We start from the raw sequence: 13,270 nt of genomic DNA on the forward strand, positions 1-13,270 counted from the left end.
TTTAGAATAAATACATTCAAAATGTATGGAAATTGTGGACAGGCCGTTTTCTTTTAATGTATGGTCACATGTGGCACACTAAAGAATTATGGCTGGTAAAACTGGGAAGGACTCCTTAGACTGTGAAGAAGCCTCTATAGTTTAGGACCTTTTAATATCAGTGGTGTAAGGAGGTAGTGACTGGACAATTTAATGTACATGAGGAAAAAACTAAAATCTTTATGTGATTATTGGAAATGTCAACTCTACTCTACCTATTAGTGCAGCTACTCTTGAAATAACACTTTGGAGGGTTGATGAAATGACACCAGCAGTCACAGGCTATAACAGCAGCTTTATTTAAGAAATGTTTGTACATTCTCATAAATTATGACAAAGTCTTCTCTATGTCGCTCTCGGTGCATGTTGCACTACTGCAAATCAAAGTGGGATAGTCAGGTCAGGGTTCAAAATGAACAAAATAAAATAAAACGGTAAAGAAAAGGGTTATGGGGCAACATTACTCTTACTCATCTCTGATCGGCGTCATGTACAATACTATCCAAATAGTTTGGCAGTTACACATGAAAGAAAATAATCATGTCATATCATGCCCCTAAAATGATTTTCATTTGAACAAATTCTTCACTTATTTTTGCTGTTGGGCATCCTTCTTACCCTGACAGGCTTTCCCAATTATAAGGTATTCATTGTTCTCTATCAGGTGGACTACAGTATTGTAAACTGTTCTGTTGTAATTAATAGAGCAGAAACTGTGAGTTCATATTTTGTTCCATCTTGAAACTACAGACTCTTGATTAATTGAAGCATTCAGCTGCACAATATACCTTGAAGGAAAACACAGGAGGTCGGCAAGGTGGGAAAAGAAATTAATAACTTAAAGCAAGATCAGGTTTGCCAGTAATCAATACGAAATCTGTACGGTTAACAGAGATTGGGAACGGAGCGAAAGAGAGAAAAAGAGGCAAGACTGGATGGCATGAGAGGAAAAGAAAGAATGATGGCTTGACTTGTCCCAGGTGTCTCACCATCAGATCAGGCCTGGCTGTGGAGGTTTTGTTTGTTTTTGTTTTTGTTTTTGTTTTGCATTTTCATTGTTATGTGTGTACATTTCCATGTCAAATTCTCGTTGTTATGCGCGTCAGCAGATCAGGTCCAAACTGCCCGCTTCTCATTGCCTGTGATCTGGCAGACATGGATGGTGGAGAGAAAATTCTAGAAGATGAACCACTCCTCATCCAGGCTGCCAAGTAAGGTCCAGAGAGCAGGGGTATACCACATACGTGGTTTAGTCACAAACCTGGGTGAGCAAACTCCGGGTAAGTGGTAAACCTCCTAAAAGAAGAGCCCTATGGATTTGTTTTGCCAGGAGCCAATGAAGCCACAGGGCACTTCTATTTGGAGGTTTACCACTTACCCTGAGTCAATTTACCCAGCGTTGTCACTAAGTCACCTACTTGGAATATATCTTTCTGGATGAGTGGAGGAGAGAGTGAGTGTGTGGTAGTTCTTCCGAGACTGAGGGTTTTTTGGAAAGAGTAGTGTAGGCCTTACTTGTGTCTCACAAATAAGAACAGACAGATGCCCATGCGTTATCAGATGCATCGTGGGATTGTGGAGGGATAGGCACTATGGTCACATGGTCAGCTTTCACCAGCACACAGAGGAGAGGAGGCCGACTGAATGAGGAACGTTCAACAAGACTGGCAGACCAGCAGACTCTGAACTGGCCAATAACAAACACAGCTGTGAAAAATATCGGGGGAGCCACTATGTACAATTAGTGATGTGTTTCTTGACCAAAATTCTTGTCCTGGTTGCTTCTGAATAAGTTTTGATTAGTTATATAGGGAAGCCTGTAAACACACTTCATGCCATGATCCAAATAAAACAGACAAGATAAACAAAATAAAATTAGGAATATATTACCCTTTGATTTATTCATATGTTTATTTTATATCCAGGTGTTTGTTTTTACTAATTCTTTTGCCATTTTTGTTCATAAAGAGCTATCAAAACTGGACATACACTCTCTTTGGCCCCACATTATAACCAGGAGGGAAGGTAACAAAAGGGTGTGTGTGTGTGCGCGTCTGACGGTTGCTTGCTAAAAATCCACATGCCCTCCTTCTCCTCCTCCTCCTCCTCCTCCTCCTCCAGGGTGGCAGGATGAAAGCTGCTATGCATGAGAAATGTCCGAGCGATAACATGGGCACGGCAGGTAGGAAGCCTCAGACAGACAGACAGACAGAGAGAGGGTCATCAGGGCTGAGGAGTGACAGAGCACACTGGGCACAGCACAGGGCAGAGAGCCTCACACTGACGGCTATCAGAATGGGGGGGGGGGGGGGGGGTCACTGGGCGCTGTATCAGGGACCACTTCTTGCTGGAGAGGTATGGGGAAGAGTGGGTGGGGGGCCACCATGTTTTCATAGTTCTCAGATTCAGGAGGTGCCCACGTGCCTAAATGTGGACGCCAACCTAAAGAAAGGGACTAGTTTTCTGCACAAACATTAAGACTACATCTGATTTAGTTTTGATCCTGCATACACGAAGGAAGACAAGAAATCTAGCTATTTATTTAGTTCCACATCATCCAGATAGTCTCCCTCGGGGGGGGGAAGTAACACACCGCACTTGATTGTGGTACTCTTTAGATCATGATTAGATAGTTATATTCAGGTGCTTGGCTTTAGACATGGTGGCCCTCCGAGACCTGGTTCTGGGGGTGGGGGGGTGGGGGGTCCAGTTAGGGAAGTGGGCATCTCTTAGGCCTTCATGAGGGCGCTGACCACGGCACGGGCATTGAGGCTGCGCAGGTCGTTGTAGGTCTGCCCGGTGCCCACAAACACGATTGGCTGCCCGGTGATGTAGGTCATGGAGATGGCAGCACCAACCTAAGCGGGACAGGAAGAGACGGGTCAGCCATTTTACCCTCAAAAAATAGTGACAGTGTAAAGACAGGGATGCATGTTACGCTACTTTGGATATATGGGCGAGTCCATTCCATTATGGGGGCCACCCACCCCCCCACAACCCATTCAACCACAACCCAAGCAAAAAGAAACAATATAAATATACAAACAGTAAACAATAAACAAACAATTTAAACTGTGGAATGGTTTGTAGCTGCACCTTGTCATCAATGGTGTCGAACTTGGTGAGGACGATGCCATCGATGAGGCGGGGTCTATCAGACATGGAGTGGTCTGCCAGCGCCTGATTGAATTTCACCTGGAAAAAGAAAGCAAATACACAAACGTCAACCAAACCACTAATTTCTCTTGTCTCTACATGTAACACATTTTTTTTTACATCTACTGACATGACCATCAGTGGGAAATCCACACGTCTTGATGTAAACTGATACAGCATGTAGCTAGACAGCGCCATCTGCAGGAGATCTCTGGAAATGACGGTTGTCTCGTGTATTAAACTGACTGGGGCTCGCCTGTGAGGGCCAAGAGGCAGTCTCTGGTTCTCAAAGACAAAACAAAACATTCCATCTCGAAAATCATTTGTTTTCAGGGACAGAGCCAGCAACTGAAATTTCACGAGTTCACGCTAGAAATGAACCTAATGGAGAAGCGAGCAGAGAGCATCTCTGGCGAGGTCTCTAGCCAGGATCCTGAAATGCGCAGGCAGGAGTCAAAAGTTATCTCTGCGTACACCCCATTCCATTCCTAACCAATGAAGACGGCAGGCGGGAGGGGAGGTGGTGGGTTGAGAACAAGCGCCGAAGCAAACGCTGTGTCTTGATCAGGTACGGTGGGAATAAATTACCTGAGAGATTTGACACTAGAGACTTGGCAAATTTCATCACACTCCACAGGAACTTCCATTTAGAACGCCATTTGAACAGTTTCATAACTTGTGTAGTAAATTTCCTATAAAAATGCAATTTTGGCTTTTACATTATCATGTAGGAGTGGCTAACAGTCCACCACCAGCTCATACATACAGGAGTCAGTTGACAGTTTTAAAGACATTTAGGATCCTTGTTCTTCCAGTTTCACTGAAGGACAATGGCAGGTGCACAACTAGCACAAGTGATCTCTCTCTCTCTCTCTCTCACACACACACACACACACACACACACACACACAAGTGCTCTCTCACCAGCTGGTCCACTGCCTCGTTGCCCACCAGCGCCTCCCCCACGAACAGCACCAGGTCCGGGGTGTTGACGGCGATTAGCTTGGCCAGAGCGGTCATCAGCGGAGCGTTGTCCTGCATGCGCCCGGCTGTGTCCACCAGCACCACGTCAAAGACCTGGTTACGAGCTGGGCCAGGGGAAGACACACACACACACACACACACACACACGCACAAAAGACATGCTTTTACTTACAGAGTAACAGGTAAGAGAAAATAATCATAACAAGCTCCAGATGTTGTGTTGAGCTGCAATCACAGACTCCACTCAGTAGAACAGACATTCTGTCTAAAGGAAACATTGTCTCTCTAAAAGGACATACTATCTATGATGGCTCAGCAGGTCCGTTCGTTCTATTTCATTCTTATATATCCTAATTCAGGGGTTTGTGTACCACTCTAACACCACTTGCAGCTGTACCACAGTCTGAACACTTCCTCACAGACACACACACAGACACACACACACACACACACACACACACACACACACACACACACACACACACACACACAAGGTGTAGATGATGTTTGACTATATATTAAGGTGGTTGCTTGAGGAGTTTCCAGTGATTCACAGAAACAGCACCAAACCTGTGCCATCCCAGCACACAAACAAAACAAACAAGCATGAGTGCGCACACACACACACACACACACACACACACACACACACACACACACACACACACACACACACACACACACACACACACACACACACACACACACACACACACACACACACACAAAAACACACAGTAAATGTAGTGTGTGTCTATGGTTGGAAATTAGGTCAGTAGAAACCTCTGAAGCTTAAGCTAATTAGGCCAGCTCCCCTGCTGCATGATAAGGTGAACCTGGCATCTCATTTTGGGGCATCAACAACACACACAGTCGCTCGCTCGCTTGCTCTCACTCACTCACACACACACAATGCTGCTGAACAGTAAAGCCTGACTTCAAAAATGAAAAACAAAACAAATAGTAGCATGTAGTTAAGCAAACTCCACAATGTCAGTATGCATTGTGTGGGCAGAGTGACCAGGTGCTTGAGTGACTGGAGACCCCATCTCCACTAAATCACCCAAACCCAGCTCCCAGTAGGTGTGGGGTCGTGTCTATTGACTTTAGTGTGGCAGCTGTGTCAACCTCCTCTGGGTGAAGCGTACAACCTGGAGCATCTGTGCGGCCCAGGAGGGAAGAGCAGGACAGATAAATGAGCTCTCTTTTTTTGGTTGTTACTTTAAGATGGAGGCAGAAGCCGGAACAGATGTGTCTCAGCCTCCCCTCCTGGTTCTTTGTGCCGCCCCCAACCAAGATGAACTGCACCCAAATTGTTCTTTCCACTGTGCTGAGAAAAGACTACGGGGGGGGGGGTACATGGGTGGGTGGTTACCGTAGGCGATGGCTTCCATGGCGATGCCGGCGGCGTCCTTGCCGTAGCCCTTCTCAAAGAGCTGCACGGAAGGACGGCCCCCGTGCTGATCGGAGGGGTGTAGCATGCTGAGGCGGCGCTGGTGGGTGCGCAGCTGCTCCACGGCCCCCGCCCTGAAGGTGTCACACGCCGCTATCAGCACGCTAAAGCCGTTCTCAATCAGCCAGTACGAGATCTAAGAAGGGGAGAGAAAAACGGATTTATTAAAAACTTAACTTTTCCATTTCACTGAGATACATAAGACTACTGTATGTATCTTATGTGCATTTTACTCACACTCACACTCACACTCACACTCACAAACTAGAATCTGTAGAGCACACATTTCTATTCCATTACCAAAAAGGGAAGAGGAAGTATCTAGCCATGGGGATTTCCAGCAGAATTTTATAACAGATTAATGGTATCCATAGCGATAACAATGGAGAAGTACGAAGTTGCGAACACAGAAGAACTGTGTGTCCATTATCCATTGTATGGACTCTATTCGTAAGATGCTGCGCAGTAGATCATGTAACTGAACCTGCACATCCCTTGGACTCACTACTTGAGTGTCTCTGGTTCTATTCTGGAAGGACGGGGGACTGCAGGGATGCTGGTGTGTGGTGGTGGTGGTGGTGTCGGTGGTGCCTGACCTTGGCGAGGTTGGTGGACTTGCCCACGCCGTTGACGCCGCAGAAGGTGATGACGAAGGGCTTGCGCTGGGAGCGCGCCTCCATCACGTCCCGCAGGATGTCAACGCGCCGCTTGGGCTGCAGGATCTGCACCAGAGAGTCCTGCAGAGCCTGCTTTACTGTCGAGGCCACAGCTGCACAAACACACACAGACACAAACACACACGGCTTAGACGTGCAATATACACACACACATAAATGGCTTTACTGTCGAGGCCACTGCTAAGACAAGAGACAAACATGTGGGTTACACGGAGACACATAAAAACACATGCAAATACACACACAACACAGCCTGGTTTATGGCTTGAGGCTACGGCTCAGAGAAAAAAACATGGGCCAGACACACAGATAAACACACATGATGACACAGCCAACACGGCTCGGAGAAAAACACACACAGTCACACACAAATAACCAGCATTACTGTCAAAGCCATAACTATAGAAACGGTCACAAGAAGACAGTCAAGCAGTATTCATGGCACACACTCGTATTCACACACATACACAGACCCTCAAACGCAAATAGAGATTGTCGGTGTACGCCACAGCTAAAGATAAAATGACCTCACAGAAGCACAAACAACCGCTTCACAAAACCACCACAATCTAAGCCTCACGACTGCCCTAGACATGTCAAGGCCATGCACACAGAAATATAACTTGCCCTGTAGGCAGCCTCATGACCAACAGTGAATATGACTGCCTGCGTTTGGGTGCATTTCATTTATTCTGCTTCAAGCAAACCTCTACACTGCTGCCTGCCACACTATGATTACAGAGAAGGATACGGTCAATCCACTGTAACATTGGCAGTCTAGTGAAGGTGGGTGGACTACTTACTCATTTGGTAGCAAAGTATGCAGCCTCAGATTTAAATCAAAGTCTGAAAGATCAATTATGGTTTTAGCTAGACGCAATGACCTCTTCCAAATGTGGAAAAGATTAAAATAGAACTTCGACTTGGAATGTAGAACATAGGTATCATTGGAGAAGACAGCTACTGAATGCCCCTGCTGGCTGTGTGCCCCACACTCTACCATTTATTATGGGTTGTAAGGTGCTATATGTCTCCTGCTAATAAAAACAAGCACTCCAACAAGCACTCCAATAAAAATCCACCATAGGGTAAAAACTACACATGATTGGGAATCGAGTTTTTGAACCCCGTAGTAGAGTGCTAGCATACTCAGAATTGGTACACTGAGAAAAGCTGTAAATAGCCAGCTTGTTTTTCAGGCAGTCTAGTATGCACATTTTCCCGCAGCGGCCAATCAGAATGTTTGGTGTCGTCTCTGACAGTTTGAAAATGCTATTTCCACACGCTACAACACGCCCACTCAAAGTGATGGAAGCGTATCGCGTCGCTGTCATGGGTTTGCACCGTAAGAGTGTGTGTGTGTAAGAGACATATATATGTGTGTGTGTGTGTGTGTGTGTGTGTGTGTGTGTGTGTGTGTGGGTACTTACTGGTGAAGGTGCCCATGACTTTGCCCTCCAGCTTCTTGGCCACTGAGTCGCAAAGCCGGGAGGCAATATCAGCAGCTACATTCTTAGCTGGAGACACAGAAAAACAACACAAACACAAACAAACCCTATCCAGTCAATAAACAGTCTTAAACACGCCTGCCTCTTTAAAACTAATGTACACCAGAGTCGTGTCATCTGTATTGGTTTCACACAGGCATATGCTAGTCACTGCAAACCAGAGCAATATACTGAGGTGGTAGTTTAATGTAAACACCAACCTTAAACTGGTGGCAACAAAAAAAACAGACAAACATGCTTTGTGAGCAGTCAGAAGACAAATAGACACACAGTTGACTGGGTGTGGTGTGGTGTGGTGTGGTGTGGTGATGTAATCGTACCGATGAGGTGGTCCCTCATCTTGTCCAGGACGGGTTCCATGTCCTCCTGGGTCAGACTCTTGGAGCCCACCAGCCCTTTGAACATTCCAAACATCCCGCCCAGGCCCCCGCGCTTGGCCCTGCAGATTCACAAATCAGAAATCAGATTCACAAATCAGAAATCAGATTATTGCCAAGTAGGTTTGACATACAAGGACTTTGCCTTCTGCTGTGTGACACAAAACATGTGAAGTATAGAAAGGGAGACAAGACAAAGGCATTGTTAACAAACAAAAAAAAAAAACTCACCCTGTCTTGCTGGCTTCAGTGACAACCACCCTCTCCACCTCTTCCTCTTCCTCCTCCTCCTCCTCCTCATCTTCTGGTTCACTGGACTCGTAATCTACGTCCCGCAGGTCACCAGCCATAGACTCCAGATGCATTTCCTGAGGAGCAAAGCATCAAGGGAACCTCTGAATCACTCAGAAGCCAGAGATCATTTGAAGGCTAAACATCACATTGCCCAATAGGGGGATTCTATGAAACTAGGGGAAACAAGGAATACTAATATATAATGAAACAATACATGCCCATCCTGAAGTCGCCTGTGATCTATGGACTAACTTCACACACATCAATTAGTCAGATGCAGAATAATAAAGTTCCATTTCTCTGCTGACGTACCGGCTCCGCATGCTCCCTGGCCAGCCCTGCATCCTGGGAGCCGTTGACCTTGTCGCTGTAGTCCAGCTCCTTGAGGTTGGTGCCACAGTTGTCCCACACGCGTTTCGCCTTAGCAGCCTTCTTCTTCTCCTCCTTCTCCTTCTCCTTCTCCTTCTGAGGCTTGGGAGATCTGTGGACCAAAAGGGCCAAATACATCTCATGGATGAGCGTGGTTTTCTCTTTGTGTGTGTGTGTGTTACATTTACATTTACATTTAGCAGACGCTTTTGTCCAAAGCGATGTACAAGGGAGAGAACAGTCAAGCTAAGAGCAATAAAAAACCCGGTGTAACAATAAATACTACTTTACATAGGAAATACAAAAACGACCTAGAAAGGAAAAAGAAGTGCAGGAATGTAACTGCTGAAGTGCAAGTTAAGCACTAGTCAAGATTCCAGTTAGGAAGGGAGGTGCTCTCTGAAGAATTGGGTCTTCAAAAGCTTCTTGAAGGTAGAGAGGGACGCCACTGCTCTGGTAGTGTGTGTGTGTGTGTGTGTTTGATGAATTCTGCACAATTTAGAAATTCTTCATGGCCTTGCACTGTTACTGTGTGTGTGATGGGTATGTATGTATGTATGTATGTGTGTGTGTGTGTGTGTGTGTGTGTGTGTGTGTATGCATGAGTGTGTATGTGTGTTTGAGAATGTGGTTAGTTTACCTGCATGCCTCAGTAGATGTGCCTTTATGTATGGTTTTAGCATATTCCTGTGTGTGTGTGTCTGTAAGAATCTGGTTCTTGTTTCTGTAGGTGTCCATGCACATTTTGGTAAATGTATACCTGTGTGTGCGTGGGTGCGTGTGTGCGTGCGTCTCACCTGGTGGCAGTGCCACTCTTAGCCATCTTGCGGAACATCTCCTCACGATTCCTTTGAATCAACTCCTCCTTAGTCAGGTCCTGGTTGCCATTGACAACCACCTTCTTGGAAGTGGGTGGGGACTTGCTCTGTGCAGCTCCCGCGACTTCTTCTGCTACAGAAGACCACAACTGTGATGCACACACACTAGCAAGACCAACATGTCTTCCACCATCAGCACACAAATCTATGGGATTTAAGACGTCACTGGTGTCCTCCTTAACTTATTTTCTGGCGGGTGTATAGCGCCACCTCACTTCACAAATGAAAACCAAAGTTATTGTGAATGTGTGTCCCATCTCCACAAACAAACAATCTAATTATCTGAAGTGAGCACTTGCTCAAATGTCCCATGTTGTCTCATAACCTTGCATGATTCTGTGCATGTACATCATAGTAACCAAACAGGGATAGCAGTATTCAAACGGCTGACCGGATATCTGATTTAGCCGTGCACACTCCTAACTCCTTACCTTCTTTTTTGGCATTTTTATTCTTCTTGCCCCCCTGCTCCTTGCCCTTGTCCCCTCCCTTCGTCTCGATCATGGACTTCACAGTTTTCTGGGACTTCAGGGACTGAGTGAAGGTCCTCATGACAACAGGATCCTTCAACCTGCTGCTCTCCTCTGCCTCACTGTTTTACACACACACACACACACACACACACACACACACACACACACACACACACACACACACACACACACACACACACACACACACACACACATAAGTTTAGCTTTAGATGCACAAGAGAATATTCAGTACACAAACAACAAAGCTGGTTTTTCTTCTACAACCCGTCTAACTTGACAAAAGTACAGTTCACCATTGTTATTTCCTGTTTGACAGGAAATGCATTAATCATTACAACCTAAATTTCAACCAGATTCCCTAATTGTTCTCCCCCTGGCTCCATCCAACTAGACTGTGTGTGAAGGCAGCAATTTCCCCCTTTGTGAAATGAAAGAAGCCTGGCATAACTCACCGGAGCAGCTGGTCAAAATCATCTCCAAACTCAAAATCGTTGACCAAATATTTGATGGCACCCTTTTGCTCGAGTTCATTCTTATAACGATCCCTGAAGTGAAGTTGGATATCGTCTATCAACTTGTCCACATAGGTCAGCATGAGGATTTTTTGAAAACCCACCTGTAACAGCAACAACAAAAGGAAAACAACAGCAATGTCACGGGTCCTTACTTAACTGTGTCCAACTTAAAAGCAGTGCAGAAAGAGTACCACTGCAACCAAAGTGATGAGACAATAAAAATGACAAACCTACCACAAAAACAAGCTCAAACTCATTGTCCAGCTTGTATTTTAGAGTCAATGAATTGTGGTTGAAGGAATTGTTTCCACTGCGCTCCTAAAATGAGAAGACAAAGATGATAGATCTCAGCCCAAGGTATACGACTTTGCTTTCAACCAATTACAGAACTGAAACTAATCACAACAGTTGTAGGCCACAAACATTATGACGATGTCAATTTCTCAGTGATTTACCTTTGATGGGAAAATTCTTCAAAGTCAAATTACACATATTGGCATGTTCTTGTACTTTAATTGTATGTGTTCTTGCTCACATTTAGTCTTCCTTAGCATTTGCAAGCTGTTATGTGTGATCAAGAGGATATTTGTATTCTGCAAGAGCTATACGTGTTAAGTAGTAGAGGGTATTCGTCAGTCACTGTATTTCCAATAGCCTTTCATGACAACACTGAGATTCAAAACTACTTTCACAGTCAAAGCGATGGGTAAAAGAAACAAAACAAATATGTCTTTAAACCCCGTCAGCACCGGTTAACTTATTCGATCTTCACAAAGTAATAACGAGCGGTGACGCGACTCATTGCGTAGAATCAGTTACAAATGGGGATTGCGCAATATGGACAGCATGTAGTGAGCTGGCTAAGAAGCTAACGTTAATGTTAATACTGTAAGCTGCCATACCAAGACGGAGCGGCTGACAAAACAAGCCAGACATTTGTATAACGTTGAACAGGCAGCTAAATACCATTATCGATAGCCAGTTATGTAGCGTTAACGCCAATCATGACTGATTGACGTTACAGGTTAGACACCCAACTACGTTTAGGCAATTCATGTTACTTGCAGGAGACAGCAACTATGTGTATGAAGGGCACTTTGTTATGAGTCCCTCCTCTTGATGGCTAACTACATTACAGTAGGTAATGTGTCGGCACCTGACGCCTGGCTAGCTAGTTAGATGGCAGTGATTTTAACACGAACTTTGCACGGTAGCTAGCTAGCAAGCAAGCAGGTTAGCCTCCTAGCACGTTTTGCTTAGCAGCAGGGATGATGTGATGACGAACTTCTACTTGTATCATCACATGTATCGCTGGTTTTACCTGTAGGATGACAGATCGGATGAGAACGTTGACAGGTGCTGCAAAAGATTCAGCAACCCCAGCTCCCTGAAAACACCACAACACTATTCCCCCTTTACTGAAGATGGCGAAGAAATCCAACATCTTGCCGACAAGGACTGAAGTTAATCACAACAAGGATAGATTACACTCTCAAAACATAAAAAAATATATATAGATAATAAATTAAAGATCTGACGTCAACTTCTGGCGTTGATGTTTTCTACAGGGAATATAATCAGTCACTTTTTCTGACCAAATATTCCCCTGCTTGGCTTTCCCCACAACTGTTTTAGACACGTCAGTTGCAATACTAGGAAGTGACGTATCTCGCCCACGTCATCTGACTGCCCATACACTTCTCGTCGAAAACAGCGAATCGCAAAGTATTCCGGTGTTTATACACAGTCATGGCTCTGTAAATGGAAAGCAAACATAGTGGCTCGGACCGAGCCACAAACAATCCCAGCCAATTAACAGGAGCACAGAAGGGAGGGGTGTAATTTGATTGGCTGTACAGTACAGATATCAACAGTTCGTGAAACCGCAATCGAGTCTTTATTGTGACAGATTCTACCTGCAACTCGTGGAAGGTCAACCCACGCTATCTAGTGATGCTATCCTACTATTCAGTGATAAATAGTGCATGGTAAACAAGCATTTTGGGTGAGTTTAAGTGCTGATACATGCGTGTGAAATAGCATCCTAACATCATAGATGTGACTCAGTTAGTAATTTAGTAACTGGACAAACATGGTAGCCCTTTTTCCCTTTCATTTTCAGCCTCTTGATTGGGTAATTAGTGTAGTTTCAGGAGGTAGATTAACATCTATACACTGAAAGTATGTATATGCAGGTGAAACATCACCTTTCAAAAGCTATAAACCCTCACTACATGTATGATATTATGACCCACACGGAGTTAAGGTATAGGCCTACACATTGACATGCTGAGTTCATGACCTCAGCAAAGGTCTCTACTGACATAACCTTTTAGATTTAGATTTATGTGGATGCATTTTATGCAAGTTTTTCAGGGCAACACACCGCAGTTTTCTCACTAGCCCAAATTCTTTACATGCGAATGTAACCCCCGAGAGCCATAAATAAGTCATGCCATATATGCATTATATTATAATGTTAAATCATATTGTATTCGTTTATTTAAGAAACATAATGGTGGGGTT

At 44.8% G+C, this 13,270-nt stretch overlaps 1 protein-coding gene across 2 annotated transcripts; it reads right to left on the reverse strand.

Annotated features, from left to right (window-relative positions):
* Positions 1 to 314: 314 nt before the first annotated feature.
* Positions 315 to 12,387, reverse strand: srpra (SRP receptor subunit alpha). 2 transcript variants are annotated; one of them, XM_012838434.3, is made up of 14 exons: positions 12,066 to 12,387; positions 10,979 to 11,062; positions 10,682 to 10,845; positions 10,167 to 10,327; positions 9,655 to 9,805; positions 8,801 to 8,969; positions 8,426 to 8,562; positions 8,138 to 8,256; positions 7,740 to 7,826; positions 6,229 to 6,401; positions 5,555 to 5,768; positions 4,120 to 4,283; positions 3,136 to 3,234; positions 315 to 2,897 (listed from the first exon to the last, which is right to left on the reverse strand). In XM_012838434.3, the coding sequence occupies exons 1-14, from the start codon at positions 12,186 to 12,188 to the stop codon at positions 2,769 to 2,771; spliced, it is 1,974 nt and encodes a 657-aa protein (XP_012693888.1). In that variant the 5' UTR covers positions 12,189 to 12,387; the 3' UTR covers positions 315 to 2,768. The 2 variants fall into 2 exon arrangements, with proteins under 2 accessions (XP_012693888.1, XP_012693886.1); XM_012838432.3 differs by having other exon boundaries at positions 9,655 to 9,808.
* Positions 12,388 to 13,270: the final 883 nt, after the last annotated feature.

Source organism: Clupea harengus, chromosome 9, assembly GCF_900700415.2.
Source record: "Clupea harengus chromosome 9, Ch_v2.0.2, whole genome shotgun sequence".
Taxonomy (NCBI): Eukaryota; Metazoa; Chordata; class Actinopteri; order Clupeiformes; family Clupeidae; genus Clupea; species Clupea harengus.

Bases quoted from the DNA above. Each gene is read 5' to 3' on its own strand.
- srpra (XM_012838432.3), bottom strand. From the start codon at position 12,188: ATGTTGGATTTCTTCGCCATCTTCAGTAAAGGGGGAATAGTGTTGTGG. The intron at 11,063-12,065 runs GTAAAACCAGCG...TTCTCATTTTAG, and splicing joins TCCGATCTGTCATCCTACAG to GAGCGCAGTGGAAACAATTC. The intron at 8,563-8,800 runs GTACGTCAGCAG...TTTGCTCCTCAG, and splicing joins CCAGGGAGCATGCGGAGCCG to GAAATGCATCTGGAGTCTAT.